Here is a 27,026-nt window from a genome sequence, read left to right on the forward strand (position 1 = left end):
CATCAGTACCCAACCGCACTATCTCAGTTTTGCGTTCTTCCCGAAGCGGCACCAGCACCAGCACCAGCACCATTAGAAGGAGGAAGAAGAAAACACAGCAGCGGAGAAAAGCAAACCATGAAAGCTCTTCTCAATCAAGAACCTTTTCTTTTCACCTCCATCTCCACTACTTCCACCACCGCCAAGCATCGCAGCCTCACTCACCCTCTCACCCAAACACTCTTCAACCTCCCCGCATATAACGGCCGCCTTACCGGAAGAAAACTAACCTTAACCACCAAATCCGTGTTGGAGTCCGTCACCGTAAAAAATTCAAACATCCCGGAATACGATACCCGAAACCCGACGATTTCATCTTCGTATCGGAGGTCCGGTATTCCGAAGCCGAATCAGACGGTGCTGGACGCTCAGACTAGGGTTTGCACGGGCCCCACACAGACCAAGCCTCTCGGCGAGGATCAGGCCTTCAAGGTGCTCGACACGATTTACAGATCGGTCAAGGGCGAGCTGAAGGATGAGGAGCCGGTGTCGAAGTCGCAGCTCGGCGCGTTTTTCGCGGCTATGTCGATTCGCGCCAACGCTTTTCCGGAGGCGACGCAGTGGAGCGAAGGCGAGATCCGGGCGATGAACCAGTTCTGGCCGCTTCTGGTTCGGGCTCTTCCGGCGGACGTGGTGTTCATCGCCGATCCGGAGGGGTCGTTGATGGGCGCGGGAAGCTCAATCGGACCCCAATTCGTCGGGAACGGCGCTAGCGAGATGAGATTGGTCGGCGCCCTCCGGGAGGTCCTCGCCGGCGGCCACCTAGGATTCGAAGAAATCCAAGGCGTGCTGCGAGACATTCTTCCGTTGAAATCAGTGGATGATGCGACGTCGTCCGATAGTGTGAGTGAAGCGTTGCTTTCGGCATTGTTGATTGGTCAGCGGATGAACAGAGAAACGGTCCGTGAGCTGAAAGCTTACTGCCTTGCATTTGATGATGAACTCGGTAAGCTCTAGTCTAATCCCAATTAGTTTTTCTTAATTTTTTTTTTCAGAGGATGAATTGTTTGCTTAATGATTGATTAATTAGGTGATACTCCAATTGCTGATGTTAAATCACTTACTCACTATGGTGAACCTTACGATGGTAACACGCGTTTCTTTAGAAGCACATTGTTCGTTGCTGTGGTTCGATCTTGTTATTCCGAATCTTGCTTGCTTCACGGCTTGGATTGGATGCCGCCTAAGGTGAGCTTTCAGCTCTGCTCAACCAATTGACCCGGCCGGTTTGATAAAGTTTTTGGTTTTTTAGGGTGGAGTTACTGAAGAACAGATGCTTAAGTTTATGGGGGCAAATACGAGCTTAACCCCGTTGCAAGCAAAAGTACTTCTTGAGGTATATGTGGTTCCCATATATTTCTTGCTATGGTTACTCATCCCCTTGGTTTTATGTCTTTCGGGCTGCGGTTAAATTCTTTATCTTGTTATTTCAGGATGAAGACATTGGTTTTGCCTATATAAGTCAACGTGAAGCCCGCCCTTCTCTGTGTGAATCTCTAGCCAACATTTTGGCATGCTCTTCTTAGTATTTATTCTAATCGGGATGAAACTGATTATAACATTTGTTTGAATTCTGCAGATATTCATTAGTTAAGTTGAGAGAGCATATTAAGAAACGTCCCCCACTGGCGACAACCGAAAAGGTTCAGCAATTTGTGAAGGTAAGCCACATCACTGTTATCTTTTAATAACTTGTTCGTAAGGCTCATCCCTTCTATTCTTATGGAAACCTCGACTGGCATTTTGATGCTGAGAAATCTGTGTAAAATCTAGAAACTACACAAAATATTATGCATGTAGAATACTTCTTTACCTACCATGCAATTGATTTATCTACTTTAAATTCTGAAAATTTAGTAGGCATCAACAAATAACATAATTTGCTCATGCAATACCTCCAATCGAATTATTGATTGAAGTGATAAGTACCCTAGCATCGTTATACAAATTTGGGCTGCACCATACCGAAATATGAAAAATCTATTGCTTTCTCAACAGGCCCGGGGGAAGGAAGCAATTGTTGCTGGGTTTTATCATGAAGGTTTTGAGGAGCCGCTCTTAATGCTTATGAAAAGAAGAGGTGTCAATGCTGGCTTGGTGGTGAAGGTTGGTACTTTGCTGATTATGCAGTTGAAGAGGATGGTGCTTCAAATACTACAGTGTTTAATATTTTTAATCAATCTTTTTGAAATCTTAGATATAAGAATTTATAGTCTAACTTTACTATTCTTTTATCAACCGAGTAATTCAAATAAACTACTACCGTCTAACTTTACTATTACTGAAGGGTGAGGAAGGAGCTCTCTCAATGACAACCAGATTGCGGTCAGTAAATTCATCAAAAGGACTTCCTGTAAACTACTGTTCAGGGTTTCGTTCAACAAGCCTTGTATCCTCTTGTGAAGTTGATGGTTTGTTCATCAAGTCCTTATGTTCTTTTCTGCATTTTCTCATCCACTTGTAATAGTAGTTTTAAAGCTCTGCGTTATGCATGTAGCTGCCACAAATGTTGAGATTCTTGCATAAAGTATCCTACCATCGAAACTGACTCAAAAGTTTGGTTTGCAGGTGTTTCACGTCAGAGCTTCAGTCTAGAGGTTAATGCCGTAGACTATGGTTTTGAACCCACCGACACTCCAAGAACTGATAGATCGGTAATTCCTCCCATCTTGTGTCATGCACTCTCTCTCTCTCTCTCTCTCTCTCACACACACACACACATGCGCGCGCACCCACACACATGCACACACATACAAACACAGGTTTTTGCACTCTCATTTTTTTTTACAAGCCAGCATTTTGTGACGAATAGTTGCATTTTCTGCAACTTCAGGTTGTGAAGAATATAGAGTTGGGCTTAACAGCGCTTCGTGGTCACAAGGGACCAGCTTATGATCGAATAGTGTTGAATGCTGGAATGACTGATCACTTACTTGGATGTGATGGTGCAGAAGACATAACCTCAGCCCTGGATAGAGCCAGAGAGGCTATTGACAGTGGAAAGGCTCTAAAAAAGGTCTTGAATTACATAAGAGTTTCAAACGAAGTGTGATATAGGCCCGGAATTGAAGATAGGTAGATGTTGTGATGAAGGAGGAGAAGAGGAGGGATGTGTTTTCGTTTTGCTCTAACTAGAGGTAATTGTGCTCATTTTTCGCTTTCATCACAAGGTTATCAACTTATCATGCATCCACCTGAAACTTTAATGTGAATGTTATATGTTATACGTGAGTTGTGATACACGTCGTTGTTATCTTGTAGGTCCAAGGAAGGCTACTTCAAAATGTATGTGTGGCGGATAAATTGTTACAAAATTTTGATTTGTCATTTGAGTTGTAAATTTTTCTGTGTGCGCATGTGCCATGTAAATCTTTCTCGTTTGATTCGACTTGTAAAGCGAGGGATGAATCTGAGTAAAACGAATTACTTTTTACTTGTAACCGCAGAACGAACCAGCATTTATATATATATTGTATGCATAGAGGCTTTTTGTTTTCGGTCAAAGAGGCTTGTATAGTAACTAATAAGGATGTCCATAACTCGAGAGATATCTTTCTTAAGCTATCCCATGACGCTTTTCTCAATTCAAACGTCCTCATTCGCGGGTCATCCTGCAAAAACACATTCAAATCCAAAACTGACGTGTCATTCGAAATGTGCAAAAAGGGAACCGGATCCCTCTGGACCCAAAGAAACTAAGCTTACTTATCAAATGATTCGGGCTATTGAAATTTGATTCAACGGCTACAAACAGGGGGTCCTCTAAAAGTTATAATAATTGTAACCGTTGGATCAAATTTCAATGATCTAGATCATTTGATCATTGGGCTTAGTTCCTTTGGATCCGGAGGGGATTCGGTTCTACAAAAAAGGCACAATTCACTAGATAAAAGCTTAAATGAAATGTAGAATGAGGATCCTCTCTGGATCCTCATTGTGAGAATCCTGGAGATGTTCAAATCGTGATCGTACGATCAGTTTGATACTGTTCATGTTTAATTTTAAATAAAAGTATTTAAAATGATTTCTAGCTATACGATGTACGGACAGAATTTGAGAGATAATCCCAGCATCCTCATTCTGAAATGTAGACAATCAAATCGAAAGACTAAAAATTATTGACTTCGCCAAATTGGCATGAATAATCCTTGAAAAAGTTAGAAAACTGATTCGGATCGTAGAATTACACTACGAAAATCCACAACTTAAAGAAAGTATATGCAAGAACCACTTTGTACATTATCAACGGTTATTCGCGCTTGCCCTATTCCTAGAGCTACATTATGGCCGACTGACTGAACTTGGGGTTTTATTGTTATCCAAGTTCTCAAGTTGGCCATCATATCTGCCAAACAAAGTGAAAAATTCTTCACCGCATCCGCATTCTCAAGTGCTTTAACTTTCTCTATGCCTGATGACTCCTCTATAGTCCATTCAACCCCATTATTGGAAGAAAGGGTGGGGCAAAAACATAACAAAAACCAAAGAGGACACTTTCTATCTAGTGCTCCTAAGTTACTCTTACATTTGAAGAGTAGTCGCTATGGAACCAGCAAGGCTAAGAACTTCAAATGGCGGATTGTTCTTCACATCTTTCACTGTCACCGGACACGAGTCCGTAATCCAGAAGTAGGTCAGCCCGTGCTCGGGGTGCCCTGGTTGCAAAAAGAAGGAAGGAATGCACACAGGATTTAGAAACTGTACTTGGAAAGTCTCAAACAAGTTAGCACCAAATAGTAGTAAGTAGAGGATGTAATACCTCCATAATCACTTTGAAAGCGTTCCCATGATCGATTAGGAAAGATCCCATGCGTTACATAAGCACTGATTTTTGCCGCTCCATGGGCGGCTAAAACTTTCTGAAACAAGATGAGAACGTAATATGGCATTTCAGATTAACTTGTGAACAAATGGAAGGACTCTTTTTCCTCTCTGAAAATGAACCTAAAGCAGGAATCTATGTGGCAAGAAATGCAGCATAAGTCAAATGTCCATCTACTGGCCAAGAAGTTAAGTTCAAGTCCCAACCTATGGACAAGTTTAATACTTTCCCATGCCAAATAACCGTATTCTATCTGAATTACATTGTTCATTGTGTTATGGCCAATATTATAGAGTTAGCAGCAAGTAAGAAGTTCGCTCAGGACCTGGATACCTGGCATTCGATCAAGGTACCACCAGACTGAACCAAATCATCAACAATCACAACATGTCGTCCTCTAGGGTCTCCTTCCTTAATACGTACAATTCGTTGGTCACCTTCCCGAACTTTAGCGCAGACAATCTGCATTCAACTCTTTAAAGGTTAGGCAGTCTGTGAGAAACATAGTTAAAGCAAGCCGTTATACAGTAAACGTAAGGCTCGTGAAAGTGTCAGTGAAGGAGATCGCACAACATTAGTTGAAAAAAAAAAAACACTGCTTAGCTGTGCCTTTTACACAAGACTATAGGCTTTCAGATGGATATCTATGAGGTGTATTGCACAGGCATGAATAGTCAGATCCTTAAAGTCAAAACAATCAGAACAAACGTGACGAAAATAATACAATTATCATATTTATGCTGTTTTAATGAAGACTCTTAGATGATATTTTGATGACTCTTAGAATTAAACACAAAAACATGCACAGGTAATTGATCCTCCTCGTTACTAGGGAGAAAGGAAAACATATCATACCGTAGGGAAATGATGTAGCTGCTTATGAAATCGTTTCCACGCACCATCATCAGGAAAAGCAATGGATATCTAAATTGTGAAGATAATCAGTATACAATGTCAGAAATAATTTTTTTAATGAATAATTACTCCTTATCAACATCTAAACTCCTAGGACTCAACAGAAAGGGGAGGAGAAAACAGTTTACATTGTCGGAATCAGGGAGCTGCTGGAGCCTATTTTTGAGCAAGGGGATCCCGCTCTCAAAGCACGGTAAGATATTATCACCAAAGTAAAACCGCTCCTAAACACGCAACAAACAATCAAAACAACAAGGTCAGGTAATCGTTGCACATTGCTCATCAATGGACTAAGAGCTAAGAGAAGGCAAATTTGTTTACTAAATGTGGTATAGAAAAACCTGCAAGGCATGGATATCATAGATAACTAAACTAGTAGGCCCTCCCATCGAAATGGGAATGTTTGACAAGGCCCTGGCAAGCGTGAAAGCGGTGGCGACATCTCCCTCATCCTCCATACGCTCCGAAGTCCCCGTCGGAAAAAATGGAAGCACCAGAGTGAATGAGGAGATGAACAACTTGGGCAATGCATAAATCACAGAGAGCTGCTCAAAAATCACCGACGGGGAGCTAAACGAGGCGAGAAACGCCACATGTTGCCCTCGAATTCCATGAGCATTGGGTATGAAAATGTTGGGGAACCCATCATCAAATTTCCTAAAAGAATCCAAATTTACAAAAATTGAAGCACAACAGAGCCAAATTCCGCAAATTAAAAATTAAAATTTTCGAGGCAAATGCCCAATTGCCACGCTTGCAGTCGGAGCTCTCACCTCCAATTAATGCTGCGGAGCTCGATGGAGTCGGACTGGGCGGCGACATTCTCGGCGAGGGCTTTGGTCTCGGCGCAGTAGAAGAGGCAGACCTTCTTCGCCTTCTTCACCGCCGAATCGGAAGCCATTGACAATTGGGGTTCGGAAGTGTCGCGGAAGACGTGAACCGGAGAGTCCGGCTCGATGGTCAGGTTGTGGCCGAAGCTCTTGATCTCGCACCTGATGATGTTGCTGCTGTTCTGCTTCTTCTTCCTAAAGGTGGAGGCTTTGATATGGAAAGCGGCCGAGGAGGGATCGGGAGATTTGGGCGCGGGTGGAAAGTTAGGGTTTTGGAAGGATGGCGGAAGAGGTCGAGTGGCCGCCATGTGGCGGTCACTGGTGTGCTAGTAGAGCGCCGGGCTGCTCGGTGCTGTGTCTGCGTGGCGGCTTTGGTTGGTCACCGGTGTAAGGCTATAGTTTTAAATGTACGAAAATGCCCATTTCTGCACGACGTCGTCGCGCAAAATATTAGTTTTTTAATCATTTTTTAATTTGTTTTAGATCTATCTAATTTTTTTTTTTGTTGTTGTTGTTGGATTTAGACTTAATTACAAAATCTTGATTGAAAAAGAAAAAAACTCATACATTGATTAAAAAAACTGCTTTTATTGACCTCATCATTGAATTAAGTTCACCCAATTAACTATATTAAATGTATATTATTCTAATTTTACGGGTAATTTTATTTGAGTTTGTTGATAAAATTCATGGGCGAAAGTTGGATTTTAGACTTGAGTTTCAATTGATAACGGGTTCGAGCACAACTACTTAATCAAAATCGAACCAAATCAATTATTTTGTTCAATTCGATTTTTAATTTGAAACGCTACCTTAATCTTTAAAAGTAAGAATTTAAAAACTCAAGAGCAAGAGCAACTGTAGTTGCGAGGCAAATATCAAACCAAAGCGATTTTATTTAGTGTCTCAACAAGATGACTAAATTTAAATTTTATAAATAATGAGCTCAATATTAATTTATTTATTTTTTTTTTTTTTATAAATTTGTTGTCTAAAAAAAATTTAAAAATTTGTATAAAATTACACAACGTGCAAATTATAATAAAAAACTAAATCGGCTTCGGCTTTACACCACTCTCCACATTTAACAAACCAAGAGCCAGAAACATGACTTACAGTCCGAAGCGTGCCATGGCGGAGCTCAGGCACTCCATCGCGGTGGGGGCTCGAGCCACTTCTTCTCCAATGAAGCGCGACGAGGACTCCTCCCCTCTGATCTTCGACACTCAGCCCCAAGACGACGACGACGGCCGCGGTCGCCCTCCCCACAAAGATCGCGACCGTCCCTTTCTCTCCCATTTCCAATCCATCTGCCCCTCAATTGCCGACGACTCCAACAGCTCCAGGATCTCACTCTTCATCGTCATCGTCGTCGTCGCAGTCTTCGGCCTGGTCTCGATTCTGGCGATCGTGAAACGAGTGGTATGGCTTCTTGGTGCTTTTTCTATTCGGATTTCTGGTGTTTGGCAATTGGGATAAGACAGTCTTGCTTAGAGCTGTGCAATTCGATGTTTTTCAATTGGTTTGTTTGGCTTTGTGTTGCAGAATACTCCTTACTTGTGTAAAAAAGATGGCATTACTCTTCACTGTCCTCTTGTAAGTTGGGGAAAGCTGTTTGCTTGGTCAATTTTAGAATTTCGGTGATGTAATTGTGAGATTTTTTAATGTGAATTTACTTTTCTAGGTCAAGGAGTCGCCTTCGCTTTGGGAGAATCCGTATTCAGCAACCACGTCTTGGAAGCCCTGTGCCGAGCGCCGCCTTGGTGGGATTTCAGGTGAGCTGAGCTCTTGTTTTTGTTGTTGACGTGTTGCACTAGATCTATGATCTTCTTTATTACTATGTCTAGTTCTACCTTTCTAAATTTAGAATCTTTCCGGCATTGTGCAGATCTTCCACCTGAAAACGAAACAACTGGGTACATATTTATTCATGCTGAGGGTGGCCTAAATCAGCAAAGAATTGCGGTATGTTCTACTCGGTCTTATTGTTAATCTGTTCAAGAAATCTTTATTTCCCCTAATTTGTGCACATTGTAAGAATGATGTGAAAGAGTCATTTAGAGAAGATGTAAGACAAAGATTTCACTTTTTCAAGAAAGTTCTAGAATTGGCATTGCACCGAGACTTTTCTCAAGAGCTCCTACAGATTGGTTGCAATGTTAAATGGTGGCTGAGACTGTTACAGATTAGTAACAATTAGTTTGCTGTAACAGTTAATCTGTTACAACGACCATAATATGTTTTCGTGCTTGGTGTCCAGCTGGGGATGCTTGTCTGACTAAGGCAATAGCTTGTCTGCCGATGCGGCGCTGCGGTTGATTTGTTTGTTTGTTAGTTTGTCTCTCTTTCAATGGCTTTAAGTTCGTTACATTTGCTCTGCTGTTGTTTTCGTCATAAGAGCTTTACTGATCTTTTATGCAACATTGTAGCTTGGCTGAATTTCTTTGTTCAAATATAAAATTGTTCACTTAGCTACTTTTTCAACCCCGTATTTTCCATTGCTTTTCTATGGTTTACAGAAAGCAATTTTCCATTGGATTATAATGGTTGCGCTAGTCTGATTGCTTATTTGCATATTAGTTTGAGATATGGTTCTGTAAGTTTATTTGTATTACTCCTTTGGAAAGTTATAGCTGGATGATTCTGCCTTATCGTTGTATGTGAACTGTCAAGTGTATGTTTTCAATGCAGATATGCAATGCCGTAGCTGTAGCCAAAATAATGAATGCCACCCTTATTTTGCCTGTGCTGAAGCAGGACCAGATTTGGAAAGACCAAACGTGAGATTTTGCCTCTATTTTTATACGTACTGTCATATTAGTGTAAAGTCATAAAAACAGTATATAACTATATACACAATTAAATAACAGGCAAATACCATTTTGATGTTAATGGTCTCTGTTACAGATCTTGAAAAACTAATCTTTTTGCTTTCATGCTTTTAAAGATCTTTTGAGAGTATCCCTATTTGAAATTGCTTCATAAGATCTTGTTTTGGGATCTCTTATGCTTGCAATTCTTGATTTGAGTATTACAACTTCTGCAGGAAATTTGAAGATATCTTTGATGTTGACCATTTCATTGATTACCTGAAGGATGATGTACGAATTGTTCGTGATATTCCTGAGTGGTTTACTGACAAAGCTGAGCTATTTACAAGTATAAGGTTAAGCTCTCTCTCTCTCCCCCCCCAAATTTGTATAGATTTTTCTCTGCAACTCGCACTGATTTGTAAATTTTTTTTCTTTAGACGAACAGTAAAGAACATTCCAAAATATGCACCTGCTCAATTTTACATAGACAATGTTCTGCCGCGAATCAAGGAGAAGAAGATAATGGCCCTAAAACCTTTTGTCGATCGACTCGGGTAAGTTGGGAATTCTTATACAGGTGCTGTCCAAAGCTCACAAGTCACACTCTTGTAGAAAGAAAAGGACTGAAAGTTTCTTTTGTCTTTAAAAAATGTAAGTGTTTATATCTGTTAGAAATCAACAATGTATAACAAGCTAATAATATCATACCTCTCTGGTTTCAGGTACGACAATGTCCCTCAAGAAATCAACAGGCTAAGGTGCAGGGTGAATTATCATGCTCTTAAATTTCTTCCTGAGATAGAGGAGATGGCTGATTTATTGGCGTCAAGGATGAGAAATCGCACTGGAGATTCCAATCCTTACATGTATGTAACATTGTGCTTAAATCCATTCAAATTTCTGTCAATTGTACCTTAACTTCACTAACAATTCTACACTTGCTGCAGGGCTCTTCATCTTAGGTTTGAGAAAGGGATGGTAGGCCTATCTTTCTGTGATTTTGTGGGCACAAGGGAAGAGAAAGCTCTAATGGCAGAATACAGACATAAAGAATGGCCGAGACGGTACAAGGTAAATAGAATACCTAGGTCAACTTTATGGAGTCAGAACTTTGAAAGAATATCAGTCTTATTGTGTTTCTTTTTCTTTTGATGGTGATTTTGGTATGCAGAATGGTACCCATCTATGGCAACTAGCCCTGCAGAAGCGAAAGGAAGGGCGATGCCCCCTTGAGCCTGGGGAAGTGGCTGTCATTCTTCGAGCAATGGGCTATCCTAAGGAAACTCAAATTTATGTTGCTTCAGGACAAGTTTATGGTGGCCACAACAGGATGGCGCCGCTGAGGAACATGTTCCCAAATCTGGTATGAACTTCTTATTTATTCTACCATAGCACTACTGACTGAACTTGTCTGGTGAAGACAGCCCATTAGTTTTTAAGTGTTAGTAAATCAGATCTAAAAGATTATACCCTTTCCGTTATTAAGAATATCTCACTTGGATGACTAGTTGAATTCAGAAAATGAGGTTTCGAATAATTCTAGCTGGGATTACTTCGGATAACTAGATAATCTTCTAAAACAGGAAACTGAGGGGATATGTGGAAACTTCTTCACTTGAAATCCTTCTTTTCTCCCTCTTGATTGATACACTCATTTCACTATCCATAAAAGGTAACGAAAGAGGAGTTGGCGGCTAAGCAGGAATTGGATAAATTCAGGAAGCATGTGACTAGCTTGGCAGCGCTTGACTTCCTGGTGTGCTTGAAGTCTGATGTATTCGTGATGACCCATGGAGGCAACTTTGCTAAGCTGATCATAGGGGCACGCCGGTACATGGGTCATCGTCAAAAATCAATAAAACCAGACAAGGGGCTGATGTCTAAATCTTTTGGGGACCCTTACATGGGCTGGGCAACCTTTGCAGACGATGTAGTAGTCACCCACGAAACACGAACTGGATTACCAGAAGCGACCTTCCCCAACTATGACTTGTGGGAGAACCCTCTAACTCCTTGCATGTGTAAAGCTTGAACAAAATATATGGTTGGCAAACTTAATACACTTGATCATTCCAAGAGCCCGGAGAATGTATACCTGTGAAATGAAATCGCGAACTTCTCCCCGGAAGGTTTGAAAGAATGTTGCACTATGTGATGAAGAAAATTGAGGGAAAACCAGGGCATGAATCAAACTCATTTGGGGTTGTGTCAAGAATGTCAAATAGTTTTGCCTGTATCATCATCAGAACTGTGTAAATTATTAGAGAAATGTGAAAGATGTTTTTCGGGTTATGAACGCTGCTTGAATCATTCCATGCTGATTTTTTTGATCCATTATTTTAGCACCTAGCAGCCTGGTCCATGGTGTTTAGTTTATTTTAATACTTTGTTAATCGAAAATTTATCTTCCTGCTCTTTATTTATAAAAATCGAACTTGAAACTTTCACTAAAGGGGCTAAGACCTCCTTTGTAAGTTTTCAAAGAGGCTTGTGTTATGCATTGGTCCTCGGATGGAGTAGTCTTGCTATTCCCTGTACTTTTTTGTACCGAGAAAAATACAAACATTATCAAATTGTAATTATCACGAAATTGTAAAAAAGAAATAAATTACCCAAAAATTAGGATCAAATGAAGGTCCACGCAGATGTGTATTTATGCAAGGAGATGTTCGTGCCTAGTCAGATGGGGTTGTTAAGAGTGGTCCATATTTTGTTTTTCGGCTTAAATCCAAATCTAATATTTTGAAAATAGTGGTAATATGAAATGTGATAAAATCAGAAATAAGATCACCTAAACTTATTTAATACGATCAAAACCATATATGTGTTTTAAATAAGATAACCATATATTTGCTTTAAATAAGAGGGAATTTATGTATACTCAAGTTTCGTCTTTGAACACTCTTATTTCTCTGAATAAGTGTGATCGTGACATTAGTAAAAAGCATTCAATAATCAATTTCATTTTTGGGTGGGCATGAGTAGGAATTTTTGTATTTTTTTTTTTCTCAAATCAAAGTGATATTTTGCACTAAAAGTGAGAGAAGTGTTTGAACTTGAGATATACAACCCTTTAGGAAGTGCCGTTAAAATAATTAAAAATGTTTTTTGTGAAAATATTTTTGAAAACCAATCTTTGGTAAAAATCCAAATAGATTCTGGACATTTTAAGTGTTTCCTGCAAGAAGCACATATTTGATGTTTTTTTCTAGAAGCGTGCTTTTGTAACTCAAAATCAATTTCATCAAAAATATTATTAATTATTTTAAAAATACTTTCAAACAAGTATGTAATAATCATGCTAAAATACTAGAGAATCTATAACCGTAGAACGATAAGAATCAATTTAAGTCATTTTCGGTAGATAGGAACAACTTTGATAAATACTGATAACTCTCGGATGAAGTATTAGAACGAAAAAAATCCATTAGATAATGAATGATTGATTCTAAGCCATCTCAAAAAGGCAGGATTAAAGACAAAAATAGTGGCCAACATTCAATTTGTAAACAATAAGAATTTGGAACTAAAGAGCCCCGTCAAAATATTTGGAATTTGGCACTTGGCATTGACCTACACTAACAGATAAATCGAACATTCATATCGGTAAAAGGACATGTTTCCCACGTCAGCACCAAGCGAGGCGCAACAAACAAAATTCCATAAGAAAAAAATATTTTAATCTTCTTCTTCCCAAATGAATTTTTGTAAAGAAAAACTAATGAAAAATGATTTGAAAATTTTGAATTTAAACAATAAGGATAAAATAAAATGTAAAGTAAATACTACAAGATTTGACTTTTTAGTATAAAAATATAATTTTTCGTTAAACATGAACAGTACTGAAAACTTTTCGTTAAAATTCTTTTTTGTAATAGTAAGTATCAGCTATTCAAACAGTACTTCATATATAATTATATAAATAAAAATTTTGACATATTTTTTTTTCGTATATATTCATGTATTATGACATGTAGAATATCAACGCCAAAAAATTTCTGTTCTTTTATATAGCATTTCGTCATTTCTTCATGGAGACCAAAAAGTGGTTATAACCCAAGAAGGATCAAGGCTGTAACATGTCGGTGTCATACCTAACTCCATTGCCGGCTGTTTGATTCCGTCGTCTGAATTCCGGTCTGGTCTGGTCGGAATCGAATTCCCAGTGCTTGAGTCAAAGCTTCAGCCTTCAGCCATGAATGTCTCCTTGTTCCTCTTCACCTTTCTCTGCTTCTTACTCGGTCTGTTCACCCAGAGGTAAAAACCCACTTTTACTATTTACCATTTCATCATCTTCTGTTCTTCACTTGCTCTGTGTTTACTGTTGATGATAAGCATGATCATTTACTCGACAACCCAGAATTTGTTTCAGTGTTTCTGTGAGATTCCATTTCAGAATTGTTAATTGCAACTTGCCCCCTCATTTATTAGTATTTGCATTTGTGGCATTCTTCTTCTGGGTTTCTGAGCTCAAATTTACTAATCTGAAGATTTGTGTGGAACTGAGGAATGTTGCGTGTTGGATTAAATGCTATCACTATTATTTTGTTTTTACCTTTTTTTACTTTGGTTTTTTCTGTTGCTAATTTGTTTTATTCGATGATCTCAATGTTTCTGGTTTTGTGATGCAAATGGTGGTTGCAAATGTATGCTGATTTCAGGGTGTCATCACAAGATCGCGCTAGCACCCCGCCGAGAGGTTGGAACTCGTATGACTCGTTTATCTGGACTATTTCAGAGGAAGAGTTCTCCCAAAATGCCGAAATTATGGCAAAGCAGCTCCTTCCTCATGGATATGAGGTGTTTGATGGAATACGATCGGAATTTGGTTTTTTTGTTTCTTTTTTCGCATTCATTTGTATGTGTGAGAGTGTTTTTATATATCTTTGTATTTTCACTTCAATGCAGTATGCTGTGGTGGATTACCTGTGGTATAGGAGAAAAGTTCCAGGTGCTTATGTTGATTCTCTTGGGTTTGATGTGATCGATGAGTGGGGGAGGCCGATACCTGATCCAGATAGGTGGCCTTCGTCGAGAGGTGGGAAAGGGTTCGCTGAAGTGGCAGCAAAAGTACATAGCCTTGGTTTGAAATTCGGGATTCATGTCATGAGAGGAATAAGTACACAGGCAGTAAATGCAAATACCTTGATCTTGGACACCAACACGGTAATACTACTTAATCACACCAACAAAGATTCTGAAAAAGTACATAGCCTCTCATTTTTGTAGTGATTATATTTTACGTAAGTTTGGAGGATGCATCAATTAATGTACTAGTTTATCATTAACAAAGATTCAGAAAGCACACACATATGGAATTCATTTTTATCTTTGAAAACATAAGTGGTGCAATGGGGGAAATTGAAGTCTTGGTATCGGCATTTGATCTCAGTGCTTTAGTTTTCATTCTCGTCTTTTATCAGGGGTCTGCTTACAAAGAGGCTGGAAGAAATTGGACTGCAAAAGATATAGGGATCAAGGAGAGGACTTGTGCATGGATGCACAATGGTTTCATGAGTGTGAATACTGAGTTGGGCGCTGGAAAGGCCTTCTTGAGGTCACTCTATAAACAGTATGCTGAATGGGGTGTTGATTTTGGTAATTAACAAAAGTTCCCGTATTTTGTTCAATATTAAGATTGCGTCAGTTATGGATGACGACGTAAATCATCAGGATACTCCTCTGATATTATTAGCCAAGTCCATGCTTTATCTCTTGCTAACTCTGTCATTGGTTGCTTCTTTTACCCACCCCCTTGCAGTGAAAAATGACTGTGTGTTTGGTGAAGACTTAGATGTACCAGAAATAACCTACATTTCAGACGTAATTCTCTCTCTCTCTTCTCTCTCTCTCACATACACACACACACACACACACAAAAACATGCATCTTCATCAATATTGTGATGGAGAGTGGGTGCTTAACAAATAATGCATACGTCTCCAGATTCTGAAGCAACTTGACCGCCCTATATTGTATTCTCTATCTCCTGGAACCAGAGTAACACCTGATATGGCCAAGGCTATAAGTGGAATGGTCAACATGTACCGTATAACTGGGGATGATTGGGATTCATGGGGAGATGTTCTAGCCCATTTTGATGTAACCAGGTGATTGACTTGTTTTTCAGTACAAGGTTTCGTTCAGATTGACTTTCGCATATTTTTTGTTTTTCGTGTGTGCTTAACACAATAAATTCCGTATCAGGGATTTTGCTGCTGCTGATATGATAGGAGCCAAGGGCTTGCTAGGGAAGTCATGGCCGGACTTAGATATGCTTCCATTGGGATGGCTTAGTGATCCAGGTCAGAGGACTTAGCATTTTTATTTCCTTTCAAGATTCTAAGATAGATGACTGAGCTCTATTGACGCTTGCCTGATGTGCTTGGTTTCATACTGATGGGTTGTCATCGCACTGCATTTGAGTGCGAAAACGATCAAGTTCAATATCTAGGACCAACTGTATCCATGTCAATTCGGCTGAGCAACTTCAACCAGATAGTTCTAGAATATCATTATAAGGCATTGCAGGGTTATTTATCTCCTCGAAATTTAGAAAATCTGAAATGCACTTTGAGTTTTATATTTGATGAGTGGTTCTCATAATTTCTGTTTCATATTTTGAAATATTAGGTTCAAATGACGGTCCACACAGATGGACTAATCTCGGTTTAATGGAGCAAAGAACGCAGGTACTTACATGAGGACGATTGAGTCTTTTAAGTCCTTTTTTATTCGCTGAGCAATGTTTTTGACCTTGTGTATTTATTTTCACAGATGACTTTGTGGTCTATGGCCAGGTCTCCTCTTATGTTTGGAGGGGATATGAGACAGCTTAATGATGTCACAATGGAACTCCTTGCAAATCCTACTGTGCTGGAGATAAATTCTTTTAGCTCAAATAATAGGGAGGTATGTTGAATACACAATTCATAAAATCATAAGAAAAAAAATTGTTCGTGGTTGCAATGTAAAATCTTATTTTTTTGCATTTACAGTTTTCATACGTTACCAGTAATGTCAGTGCAAAGGCCGTTGAGAATGATGATCAGGTTCATACCTGGCAATCAAGAAGACATCTGACAAATGCGAAAACTGCAAATACACATGCTCTTGGTCTCACTACCTGTGCAGATGCAAAAGCAATTGGTTGGTCCTCTCAAGCTCTTGACCAAGATCCTGAACACATCTGCTGGACGGAAAACTCAAGGGGCAAACATCAGGCAGCTTTTTGCTTAAACAAGAGAGAATCTCTCCTGGCAATGTAACATTTCTTTATCTTTCGCTGATCTGTTTTTCTCAATTTTATTATGTTTACTTGCGCTGTTACGAATTTGATAAATCTGGTTTCAATGCTGATATAGAGATGAAGACATAACGGACAAACAGCAATATCAGGGGAAGGTCAATTTATTAGCCAATGATGGAACGGATCGCTGTTTGCATGCTTCTCCTAAACAAAAGCTTACTTCGAAGGACGTTAAGAGAGGTTTCTTTTCACCTTGTAGATGGGATGCAAACCAGGTATCTTCAGTCCCAATACATAGACTTAATCTATACAGAATTGATATCTTGCATACACCATTGAGTGTCTAATCTGAACAAGTTGTACGGAATGAATTGTATCGTGAATGAGTGACTTTTTGAAATGACGTATTTGAACTTAACAGATGTGGGAGTTGAACCCCAACGGAACCTTGGTGAATAGTTATTCTGGCCTCTGTGCAAGAATTGATTCTTTATTTGAAGGTAATAAATTAAAACACGAGTGCCTTTTCGTACATTGATTCTGTCAGTGAGTCTTGAAATTATGTTTAATCATGGTTTTAACTTACAAGTTGATCACCTGGTCAGCTAAAGCCGTCACTGATGTTGCTCGCTCGTGGATTGCAACTGGAACAAAAGGTTTAGCATATTTCTCAATTCTCAACGTAACTGGTGCATATTTCTCGATTGTCAATTCTGATTCTGTTTGCGTTTCTGCAATTACAGGAGAAATATACATAGCGTTTTTCAATTTGTTCGGTGATTGGGCTACTATAACTGCACAAAGAGCAGACATAGTCAAAGAACTTCCAATGACAAACTTGGCCAGAGGTTCTTGCACGGGATCGGAAGTATGGACCGGACAAGACTTAGGGGTAATAGGCGACGCAATTTCTTTTTCGGTCGTACCGCACGGGGCTGCACTGATTGTCCTGCACTGTATTTAGGTGCAGGATAATCCAAACCATTTTTTAGGTGTAGTTTTGCTGCTTGTTCTTCATGTTCTTTCTTGTTCAGCAAGTAAGAGGGAAAGGGATGTGGCATATGCTGTAATATTTAATCTTTAAGAATCAGTGAGAATGATAATTCCGTTTATTATATTTTGCACCCTCAAATTTGGATGGAATTGCGATTCCGTAGTTCATTTGAAATACCTGCCACTCCAAAGAAAACAAATATAAATACAAAAGTGCCAAGCGAATTTAAATAAATACATAACAATAGGCTATCTTTTTTCATGGTTCCTGTGATGACATCACACTTTCAATTTGATTATCGTGGTTCAAAACTGTCAATTAAAGACTTGTGATGAACTTTGTTCATAATTACAGTTTACGTCCAAATTTTCTTTAATTTCTCTCTTCCTTGTTAGTATAAATGCCAAATTTTTAAATTTTGGTCGTCGAACATAATTCAATGATATTGCAAGACCACCACTGATGGATACAAATTTAAGGGAAAGAAACACACATTGTACTCCAAAAGCTACATCACTAAGCACGTTACATATCCAACAAGCAACTACATATAACTTCATCGTGTACATTTTGGGATATTTTTGGTAACTACATGAATAATTACGGTACATTGGACGCTAATCTGAAACGATGATAAAAAGAAAATAATTTGAACAAGAATAGAGCGTAACGCCAATTTTTTCGCATTTCATATCCGTCGCATGATGACTGATGAGTAAAGTCCAATAAATTTTTTAAGATATGAAATTTGAATTCAGAAAGTCTCGGTACAATTTAAAAATAAGTGTCATTTAATAATATAACCTCACGATCATCTCTCATACGTGCACATAATTAGTGGATGAACAAAGCTTGAAGCATGAAATAATTAAAGCAACAGAGGTGGCTGATGAAAAATATCTAATTCTATTCGGCTACGTAAGCACACAAGTCACACTGTGTAAAGATAATTTTATAAAATTAATTAGTTAATTAACTGTCACATTTTAGTTCCACTTAAGACATACATATCATATCATCACGTGCGGCAGCCCCAACTTTGAGTTTGGAATATTATATTTATTAAAATTATTACTGTCACTAGCGGCGGTAATATCTTAATTCATTTCCTACCTCTTTGGGTTGCTTGGTCTAATCTCTTGCAGTAAATTAAGGGAGCATTTGAGAAGTGTTTTTTGATGATTGAAAGTGTTTTAAGTACTGATTTGGTACTTAGGTGCTTTTATAAAAAGTGGGTATAAAAAAAGTTGAGTTCAAAAAGGTGTTTGGTAAACGCTTAAAAATACTTATTTTCATAATTTTGGATGAAAAAAAGCTAAAAATATGAAGTAGCAAAAATGAGTTTATTCTCACAACACAGTAGAAGCAGTTTTTTTTCAAAGCACAGCAATACCAAACCAGCCTAAGAGTAAATAATTTTTGTTGCAAAAACATTAAAAGCACATAAGTGTATTTTTCAAGAAGTACAAGTTTTGTGTTTCTTGCAGAAGGCACTTCAGATGCTTTTTGAAGATTAACTTGCATTTATACTAAGAATTGGTTTCAAAAATATTTTCTCTAACATCATTTTCAGTTAGTTAAGCACTTTCAAACGATCTCTAACTCAATCCAAAAACATTGAATTCGTATATTTGATAATTGGACAATAGTCAAATTTTTATTTAGTTGATTTGTAATATGAATATTTTTATTTTGTTGTAATTGCCGTGGAGTTCATATCCGTCAACGATGAAAGGAGGCATCACTTAATTAGTATTAATAATTGTTTTCTATTTACCCATAGAAAATGGAAAAAAAAAATCAATTTAATCTCCAGAAATGGCGTTTTACTGTAGTAGTAAAAATTAATTATGTCTATACACTATGTGAAGAATCGTTCTTATAATTCTCAACATCACTAAAAATTAACTATTTAATCCACTAAGACTGTAACTCTACTAAAAAAATCAATCTAATTCCAAAAAAATAATCCTTTTTAGAAATTTACTATTATTAAAATGAATTGTTATTGGCACTCCAAAATTCTCGTTCTACACTTCTAACTTTCTATTTTAAAAAGAAAAATACACTTATGAAGAGTGTAAAATAAAATTTTTAGAATACTAATAACATTTTTCTTATTAGAAAATAAAAAAAATTCGAAACGATTATAATAATTTAAAGATGATGAGTTTCAATAGGGACAATCCAAAACCCTGTCGACAGGAATATTTGGACCACATGCAAGATACCTTACGACATTAATTTTGTAATGTTTGGCGCCTCGTATAGACTCTCCCTCGTGGCGAACTATTGAACCAACCCCTCATTTATAAATATCGTAAATTCCTCACTCCTCTATCCTCAGTGAAACTTTCGCGGCAGACAACGAGGGAAGACGGTGCGCACTTCAAGGATCTCCAATTTTCTTGCTCTCCACCTTCCAGTTTAACCAACTCCCTCACTTCTCTCTCTCTCTCTCTCTCTCTCTCTCTCTCTCTCTCTCTCTCTCTCTATCTAACCTTCCATCGCTTTCTCTGCATCCAAACATGAACTCCACGGCAATTACAACAACAACACTGCCTCATTTCTCCTCCTCCCGCTCCGCTGCCGCCGAATCATCCTCAAACCGCCAATTCCACAACCTTATACCGGCCAAGTTGAAACTCGACAAACAAAACAACAGATGTCCCTTATCCATAAAATGCATCCCCACTCGAGGAATTCGAAACCCGAGCGCATTGGCCTTGACGGCGGCGGAGGCGCCTCCGTCGAAGGCCACGGAGATGGTGGCTGACAAGATAAAACGGCTCGTTTTGGAATTCAAGTCCCTGGTGGAGCCAATCGACCGCGTGAAGCGGCTACTACACTACGCAGCGAGGCTCCCGCCGGACAATGTGTCGGCGCGGGAGCCAGAGAGCCGAGTCCAGGGGTGCTCGACGCAGGTGTGGGTGGAGGCGGAGATGGACGAGGCGGGGAGGATTAGGTTCCGGGCGGACAGCGACTCGGAGATCTCGAAGGGGTTCTGCTCGTGCCTGATTTGCATGCTCGACGGCGCGGAGGCGGGTGAGGTTTTGGCAGTGGAGACGCGGGATTTGGAGGACGTGAATGTGGGGGTGTACGGGAAGGTGAATTCGAGAGTGAACACGTGGCACAACGTGCTGCTGGCGATGCAGAGGAAGACTCAGGCTTTGGTGACGGAGCGAAAGCAGGGGATACGGGGGACTAATGAGTAATGAGGTCAGCGGTTAAGCCATTACTCTATATATATATATATATATATATATATATATATATATATATATATATATGTATGTATATATGTATGTATGTATATATATGTATGTATGTATATATATGTATGTATGTATATGTATGTATGTATGTATGCATGTATGTATGTATGTATGCATGTATGTATGTATGTATGTATATATAATTTTTTTTTTTTATACAAGCAATAGTGGCGTTTAAGGGTAAATCAAACAGGTGAAAACGATAATCGAACACGAGACTTCAAATGTTGGGTAAGTGATACGAGTCCTTCAATATTTTTGCTAACTTGTGAATCAAGTTAGCAGAAATTGAAGCACATTATTGTGTGTGTTGACTTTGTATTTTAGGTAGGATTCCTAATTGCTATCAATTCCGTGTAATCTCCTGTAATCTCGTGTAATTAGTTTTCTTCCTATTACATTAGGGTTGTACACCTTGTATAAATACCTCTCATTGAGAAGAATAAAATTATCATTCAAACATTCTCTTCTTGGCATCAGAGCCAGGTCGAAAGAAGAAAAAAAAAAACCCATAGCTGCGATAGCACTGTTGTGGCTCAGCCGTGTGTGGTGCGTCGACCTTGATGAGCGAGCGACTGTTGTCGTTGCTACCCTCTCTGAATTCGAAACGAACAGTGAGCGACGCCGTCGTTGCTGACCCGCATTCATCGAATCGTTTCATTTTCTGTTATGTGACACGACAGACCAACTAGCCTGTTTGCTTCTGATTTGATTTGAAGCCGTGAAGGATTGCATAGATTGCAACCCAACTGACTTGTGTTGCTGCGCCATACCCGACTTGAGGTTCGACGACCCACGAACTTGCTCCCATCCGACCCGCTAATCTGACCAATCCACCTCAGTACTACTACACCTCTATCTCGCACTTTGAACTGGAATATGTCCTTGCTGCTATTATCCTTGTTAGAGCCTTGAACCACCATACCACCGCTGTTGTTTCAAAGTGAGAAGAAAACAAAACAGGAAAAGGTGAAAGGAAAAAAGAAAAAGGGGAATCAACGGAAGAGAGAAAAATTGGTGGTGTTAGAAAAAAAAAAAAAAAAAAAAAAGGAAAAAAAAATTGGCTGTTTGATTAAGGCCCAAGAAAAAAATTGTGTTTTTTTTTTATTATTATTTTTTTTAATTGTTATTGGGCTATCCTCCTTGTTGACCCGTGCAAATTGAAGCTTATTGGGCTTGGTTTGCTTGAAAATCTGGGTTTTACCGATCACCGAGTGACGTATTGATTAAAGTTGCTTGGGAATGGCAGTCTGGACTTGTACGTCTCCAAATCGATCCGACCAACTTGGACATGAGAATACGACCATGCGTACCTCGTTTGCTGATACGAAGGTTGATTCTGAAAATATAGTTGCGGAAGTGTCTGCCTCTACTAATACAGGTAACAATGGTAAGGCTTTAAAGGTTTCTGCCTCTATTATGAATAATATGTGGATAATTAATTCTGGTGCTACTGAACATATGACTTGTGATTCTAGTAGAAACCCTAAAACCATCCACCAAAACTGTCGTCAGTGTTGCCAATGGTAATTCTACCCCTATTATCGGGGAAGGAACCGTCTCCCTTTCAAATACCCTTAGTCTTGATATCGTACTTGTTGTTCCTTTTCTTGACTATAATTTATTATATGTTGCTCAAATAACTATCGTTTTGCATTGTCTTGTGATTTTTTGGCCTTCCTTTTGTGTTTTTAAGGACATTCGGACTCGCAAGACGATTGGTTATGGTATTAGGAAAGGGAAACTCTACTACTTGGAGCTGACATCAAACAGTTCCCGAATGTTGACTCAAGCTCTTGCAGTGGAAGGAAATCTGGGGGATAGGAATAAAGCTTTGGAGATTTGGTTGTGGCATCGTAGACTTGGAAATGCTTCGTTCGGCTATCTGCGGAAGTTGTTTCCTAGCCTGTTTGGTAAGCATGATATTTTTAACTTTAAATGTGGTGTTTGTGAAATGGCTAAAAGTCATCGTACTTCGTTTCCGCCTAGTTTGAATAAAAGTTCAATCCTGTTTATGATCATTCATTCTGATGTTTGGGGACCATCTAAAATTGCTACACTTGGTGGTGCTCATTGGTTTGTTACTTTTATTGATGACTGCACACGTATGACTTGGGTTTGTTTGATGAAGTCCAAAAGTGAAGTTACTTCTTTGTTTCAGTGTTTTATAAAATGGTACAAGTACAATATAAGTCACAAATACAGGTTCTCATGAGTGACAATGACGTCGAATATATAAACTATGAACTTCATCTTTATGCCTTTCTTGATCATCATGGTATTGTTCATCAGACTACATGTCCATATACTCCACAACAAAATGGTGTTGCAGAACGCAAGAATCGTCAGCTTCTAGAAGTTGTTCGTGCTTCTTTGATTGAGACGCATCTCCCATTATCTTTTTGGGAAGAAGCTTTCACCTCAACTGCGTATCTCATAAATCGTGTTCCATCCCGATTAGTCGACTTTCAGACACCGCTCCAGACTCTTTCTTCATATGTTGATGCTCCTACAATTCCTAATCTTCCACCTCACGTGTTTGGTTGTGCGGTCTTCGTTCATCTTCATAAACAACAGAAAAGTAAGCTTGAGCATCGGGCCTTACGGTGTGTGTTTGTGGGGTATGCCTCAAATCAAAAGGGGTATCGTTGTTATCACCTCCGACAAAAAAATTGTTTGTCACTGTGGATGTTGCGTTTCATGACAATGATATGTACTTTGCCCATCTCGAGTCTTCACTTCAGGGGGAGAATCAGACAGAAGTTCAAACTCTTGATTATCCTATTCCAAATATAGATAGTGTGAATGATTTGGATTTAAGTGGTGATGTCTTAGAGACAAGTAGTGATCGCTCACACGAGATCAATGATGTGAATGGATTGGAACTAAGTGGTGATGTCTTGGAGACAAATGGTGATCATTCACATGGAAACAATGTTGAAAACCTTGAAAGAGACGAGTTGACATCGCCAAATAACTTACGACCTGATAGCTCACTGCCAGTTTCCTCACCATCGGACGGTCCTATGTCACCAGCTATCTCACAGTCGATCTTGAGTCCCAATAACCATAATCAATTGTCTTCGATCCTGGATGCACTACCACCACGTCGTCTCCCTGATCGCGTCAGCCGAGGTATTCCTCAACTTACTTATGAAGCCGACCCTAAATGCAAAACTAGGTATCTGATGAGTAAGCCCAACCCTGAGTCTAATGTGTTATACCCGTTAAGTAATGTGTCTACCAGTCACCTGTCAGAATCAAATAAGTCATTTGTGCATCAATTATCTATTGTATCTATTCCTAACAGTGTGCATCAGGATTTAGCTAATCCACGTTGGCAATCAGCAATGAATGAAGAATTGAAGTCTTTGAAGAAGAATGCTACCTGGGAGATCACAGACTTGCCAGTCGGTAAGAAACCTGTGGGATGCAAATGGGTCTATACGGTGAAGTACAAAGCTAATGGGACAGTGGATCGCTTCAAGGCAAGACTAGTAGCAAAAGGATACACTCAAAAATATGGAATTGACTATACAGATACATTTGCCCATGTAGCCAAGATCAATACAGTTTGTGTTTTGTTGTCCTTGGCTGCAAATCTTAATTGGCCATTACAGCAGTTCGATGTGAAGAATGCCTTTTTGCATGGGGACTTGACAGATTTATATGGATCTTCCACCGGGATGTAATGCTCTAGATAAATATAAAAGAAAAGTGTGCAGGTTGAAGAAATCCTTATATGGTTTGAAGCAGTCCCCTCGGGCATGGTTTGGAAGATTCACAAAATCTATGAGAGCATTTGGCTACAAACAAAGTAACTCCGATCATACTTTGTTCTTGAAAAGACGAAATGGGAAACTTACTGCACCTATTGTGTATGTAGATGATATGGTGGTAACAGGTAATGACCCGGAAGAACGTGCGGCCTTGCAAAGATATTTGTCTACAGAATTTGAGATGAATGACCTTGGATCCTTGAAATATTTTTTGGTGAGGTATCGAGAAGCAGTTTGAGAATTTTCTTATTACAGAGGAAGTATATTATTGATTTGTTGCACGAAACCGACATGTCAGCTTGCCAACCAGTAGCTACACCATTAGACGAAGGGTTGAAGCTTAGTGTTAATCCTAATTAAGTACCAGTTGACAAAGGGAGATATCAAAGGTTAGTAGGCCGTTTAATGTACTTGGCACACACAAGACCGGACCTTGCTTATGCCTTAAGTGTAGTAAGTCAATACATGCATGATCTCGGAGAACAACATATAAATGCAGTGATGAGAATTTTGAGATATTTGAAAGGAAGTCCCAGCAAAGGAATTTTGTTTAAAAGGAATAATCATCTTAGAGTTAAAGGTTACACTAATGCAGTTTGGGCGGGTTCAATTGACGATAGACGCTCAACATCAGGTTATTTTACATTCATTAGGGGTAACTTGGTTACATGGAGAAGTAAGAAACAGAATATGGTTACCCGTTCTAGTGCAGAAGCTGAATATAGAGGTATGGCTTTAGCGATTTGTGAAATTATGTGGCTTAGGCTCCTGCTTCGCGATTTGGGTATACTACATGATCAGCCCATGAAATTATTTTGTGATAATAAAGCTGCCCATGACATTGCACATAATCCGGTACAACATGATAGAACAAAGCACGTTGAAGTTGATTGGTTCTTCATCAAAGAAAAATTAGAAGAAAAAATAATTAAACTACCGACAATAAGAATAGATGATCAATTGGCAGATATCCTCACGAAAGCTGTTTCAAGTCATAAGTTTTCATGTTTCTTACACAAGTTGGGCATGAGTAACATATATGCACCAACTTGAGGGGGAGTGTTGGCTTTGTATTTTAGGTAGGATTCCTAATTGATATCAATTCTATGTAATCTCCTATAATCTCGTGTAATTAGTTTTCTTCCTATTACGTTAGGGTTGTACACCTTGTATAAATACGCCTCATTGAGAAGAATAAAATTATCATTTAAAGAATTCTCTTCTGTGTATTACTGAAATATGTTGCGTTAAATCAAATTTATTGTGTCGTATTAGAATACAGACGTGGAGTTGTTGATGTGGGGAAGTAGGGTTTTTTGAGAATTAGGGGAATATAAGTAAAGTAGGAATAATGATTGTTGTTCCCAGAAATAAAGGTGTTTCTATTTTTTGTATATGAGATGTATTATTTAAGCAATAATGGAAAACATACATTGAAATTGGATGATTTTATCCCACTTTCCTTCAATATTAAGTAACATTAAGTAATCTGAAAAAATAAATATTTAAAAAATTTAAGCAATTGTGAAAATGAGATTTAACGGTTAAAATATTTATACCGTCAAATCTACGTAGCATTGAAACTATATCGGACTCTATTCAACCTTTCTTTTCTTCCATCCTTTTTGCGATGGTGATGGATTCCAGACGTTTAATTTGTTCGGCAAGGCGGCAAGGAGGGCCCAAAAGACTTCAAAACAAATAGCCCTTTTCATGCAATACACAGACACTCATCTATTTACATGCGGTGGCATTTAGAGCAAGTCACGCAAATAGTGACCCAAAAAGTCAGGCAAATAGTGGGCCAACAGACCCATCAATCAATCTGACCCGACCACTTCTCCGAGTGCCATCTGATGTCGCATGTGTCAGGTTAGCATAACGTTAGTCACATTATTAAATTTTTTTTTATGTTAGGTGCATGCACAAACGCACGAGTGGGTGGTGCGTTTTGGCAGACAAACAAGGTCAGTGGGGCCCAACTTGCAGTGCACTAAATTTACAAATTAAATGATGTATCACCAATATAAAAAAAAAAAGTCTTTTGATATGGGTCCAAAGTAACTAAAAATTGGACATATTTCAAAAGTCAAAAGTCACTAAAAATTGGACTTATTTCAAAATGTGACTTATAAAATTGGACCTATTTCAAATTTTCCCTAAAAAATAAGCATATTAATTTTTTTTTCTTTATGTTTTTTTGTTTGCATATGATCCAATATCTTAGTGGATTTCGCCCGTGCATTCTAGGTTCGAAACTCCTCATCTCCTAAATCATTGTAATATTATCGAATCCCTCCCCTTCCCCTT

At 38.8% G+C, this 27,026-nt stretch overlaps 5 protein-coding genes across 5 annotated transcripts; 4 read left to right on the forward strand and 1 right to left on the reverse strand.

Annotated features, from left to right (window-relative positions):
- The first annotated feature begins 1 nt into the window (after window position 1).
- Window positions 2-3,543, forward strand: LOC137731745 (uncharacterized). The gene is made up of 10 exons (XM_068470939.1): window positions 2-985; window positions 1,070-1,227; window positions 1,292-1,375; window positions 1,473-1,525; window positions 1,619-1,700; window positions 2,038-2,145; window positions 2,327-2,450; window positions 2,608-2,693; window positions 2,873-3,176; window positions 3,301-3,543. Exons 1-9 carry the CDS (start codon window positions 118-120, stop codon window positions 3,089-3,091), a joined length of 1,782 nt encoding a protein of 593 aa, XP_068327040.1. The 5' UTR covers window positions 2-117; the 3' UTR covers window positions 3,092-3,176; window positions 3,301-3,543.
- A 599-nt stretch (window positions 3,544-4,142) lies between these two features.
- LOC137731508 (ribose-phosphate pyrophosphokinase 4-like) lies at window positions 4,143-6,998 on the reverse strand. The gene is made up of 7 exons (XM_068470628.1): window positions 6,550-6,998; window positions 6,118-6,433; window positions 5,905-6,000; window positions 5,717-5,785; window positions 5,195-5,323; window positions 4,799-4,898; window positions 4,143-4,694 (listed from the first exon to the last, which is right to left on the reverse strand). The coding sequence occupies exons 1-7, from the start codon at window positions 6,912-6,914 to the stop codon at window positions 4,561-4,563; spliced, it is 1,209 nt and encodes a 402-aa protein (XP_068326729.1). The 5' UTR covers window positions 6,915-6,998; the 3' UTR covers window positions 4,143-4,560.
- A 675-nt stretch (window positions 6,999-7,673) lies between these two features.
- LOC137731619 (protein PECTIC ARABINOGALACTAN SYNTHESIS-RELATED-like) lies at window positions 7,674-11,716 on the forward strand. Its single transcript, XM_068470778.1, has 11 exons — window positions 7,674-8,028; window positions 8,152-8,202; window positions 8,291-8,381; window positions 8,495-8,571; window positions 9,298-9,386; window positions 9,653-9,772; window positions 9,857-9,973; window positions 10,142-10,285; window positions 10,367-10,490; window positions 10,591-10,782; window positions 11,092-11,716. Exons 1-11 carry the CDS (start codon window positions 7,714-7,716, stop codon window positions 11,449-11,451), a joined length of 1,680 nt encoding a protein of 559 aa, XP_068326879.1. The 5' UTR covers window positions 7,674-7,713; the 3' UTR covers window positions 11,452-11,716.
- Window positions 11,717-13,407: 1,691 nt separating this feature from the next.
- Window positions 13,408-17,838, forward strand: LOC137731458 (uncharacterized). The gene is made up of 14 exons (XM_068470566.1): window positions 13,408-13,676; window positions 14,081-14,219; window positions 14,328-14,585; window positions 14,843-15,017; window positions 15,181-15,242; window positions 15,366-15,529; window positions 15,627-15,724; window positions 16,053-16,111; window positions 16,197-16,331; window positions 16,418-16,683; window positions 16,784-16,943; window positions 17,090-17,168; window positions 17,274-17,324; window positions 17,412-17,838. The coding sequence occupies exons 1-14, from the start codon at window positions 13,615-13,617 to the stop codon at window positions 17,630-17,632; spliced, it is 1,929 nt and encodes a 642-aa protein (XP_068326667.1). The 5' UTR covers window positions 13,408-13,614; the 3' UTR covers window positions 17,633-17,838.
- Window positions 17,839-20,170: 2,332 nt separating this feature from the next.
- LOC137730622 (sufE-like protein 2, chloroplastic) lies at window positions 20,171-20,940 on the forward strand. The gene has a single exon (XM_068469602.1). The coding sequence runs from the start codon at window positions 20,191-20,193 to the stop codon at window positions 20,875-20,877; it is 687 nt and encodes a 228-aa protein (XP_068325703.1). The 5' UTR covers window positions 20,171-20,190; the 3' UTR covers window positions 20,878-20,940.
- Window positions 20,941-27,026: the final 6,086 nt, after the last annotated feature.

The sequence above is a fragment of the Pyrus communis genome, chromosome 4 (assembly GCF_963583255.1).
Source record: "Pyrus communis chromosome 4, drPyrComm1.1, whole genome shotgun sequence".
NCBI lineage: Eukaryota > Viridiplantae > Streptophyta > Magnoliopsida > Rosales > Rosaceae > Pyrus > Pyrus communis.

Coding starts and splice junctions, on each gene's coding strand:
- LOC137731745 (XM_068470939.1), top strand. CDS start 118: ATGAAAGCTCTTCTCAATCAAGAACCTTTTCTTTTCACCTCCATCTCC. Junction 1,526..1,618: donor CGTGAAGCCCGCCCTTCTCT/GTGTGAATCTCT, acceptor TGAATTCTGCAG/ATATTCATTAGTTAAGTTGA. Junction 1,701..2,037: donor AGGTTCAGCAATTTGTGAAG/GTAAGCCACATC, acceptor CTTTCTCAACAG/GCCCGGGGGAAGGAAGCAAT.
- LOC137731508 (XM_068470628.1), bottom strand. CDS start 6,914: ATGGCGGCCACTCGACCTCTTCCGCCATCCTTCCAAAACCCTAACTTT. Junction 5,324..5,716: donor AGCTACATCATTTCCCTACG/GTATGATATGTT, acceptor AGTTGAATGCAG/ATTGTCTGCGCTAAAGTTCG. Junction 4,695..4,798: donor CTTTCAAAGTGATTATGGAG/GTATTACATCCT, acceptor TTTTGCAACCAG/GGCACCCCGAGCACGGGCTG.
- LOC137731619 (XM_068470778.1), top strand. CDS start 7,714: ATGACTTACAGTCCGAAGCGTGCCATGGCGGAGCTCAGGCACTCCATC. Junction 8,029..8,151: donor TGGCGATCGTGAAACGAGTG/GTATGGCTTCTT, acceptor TTTGTGTTGCAG/AATACTCCTTACTTGTGTAA. Junction 10,783..11,091: donor GGAACATGTTCCCAAATCTG/GTATGAACTTCT, acceptor TATCCATAAAAG/GTAACGAAAGAGGAGTTGGC.
- LOC137731458 (XM_068470566.1), top strand. CDS start 13,615: ATGAATGTCTCCTTGTTCCTCTTCACCTTTCTCTGCTTCTTACTCGGT. Junction 16,332..16,417: donor TTAGCTCAAATAATAGGGAG/GTATGTTGAATA, acceptor TTGCATTTACAG/TTTTCATACGTTACCAGTAA. Junction 16,944..17,089: donor GTAGATGGGATGCAAACCAG/GTATCTTCAGTC, acceptor TGAACTTAACAG/ATGTGGGAGTTGAACCCCAA.
- LOC137730622 (XM_068469602.1), top strand. CDS start 20,191: ATGAACTCCACGGCAATTACAACAACAACACTGCCTCATTTCTCCTCC.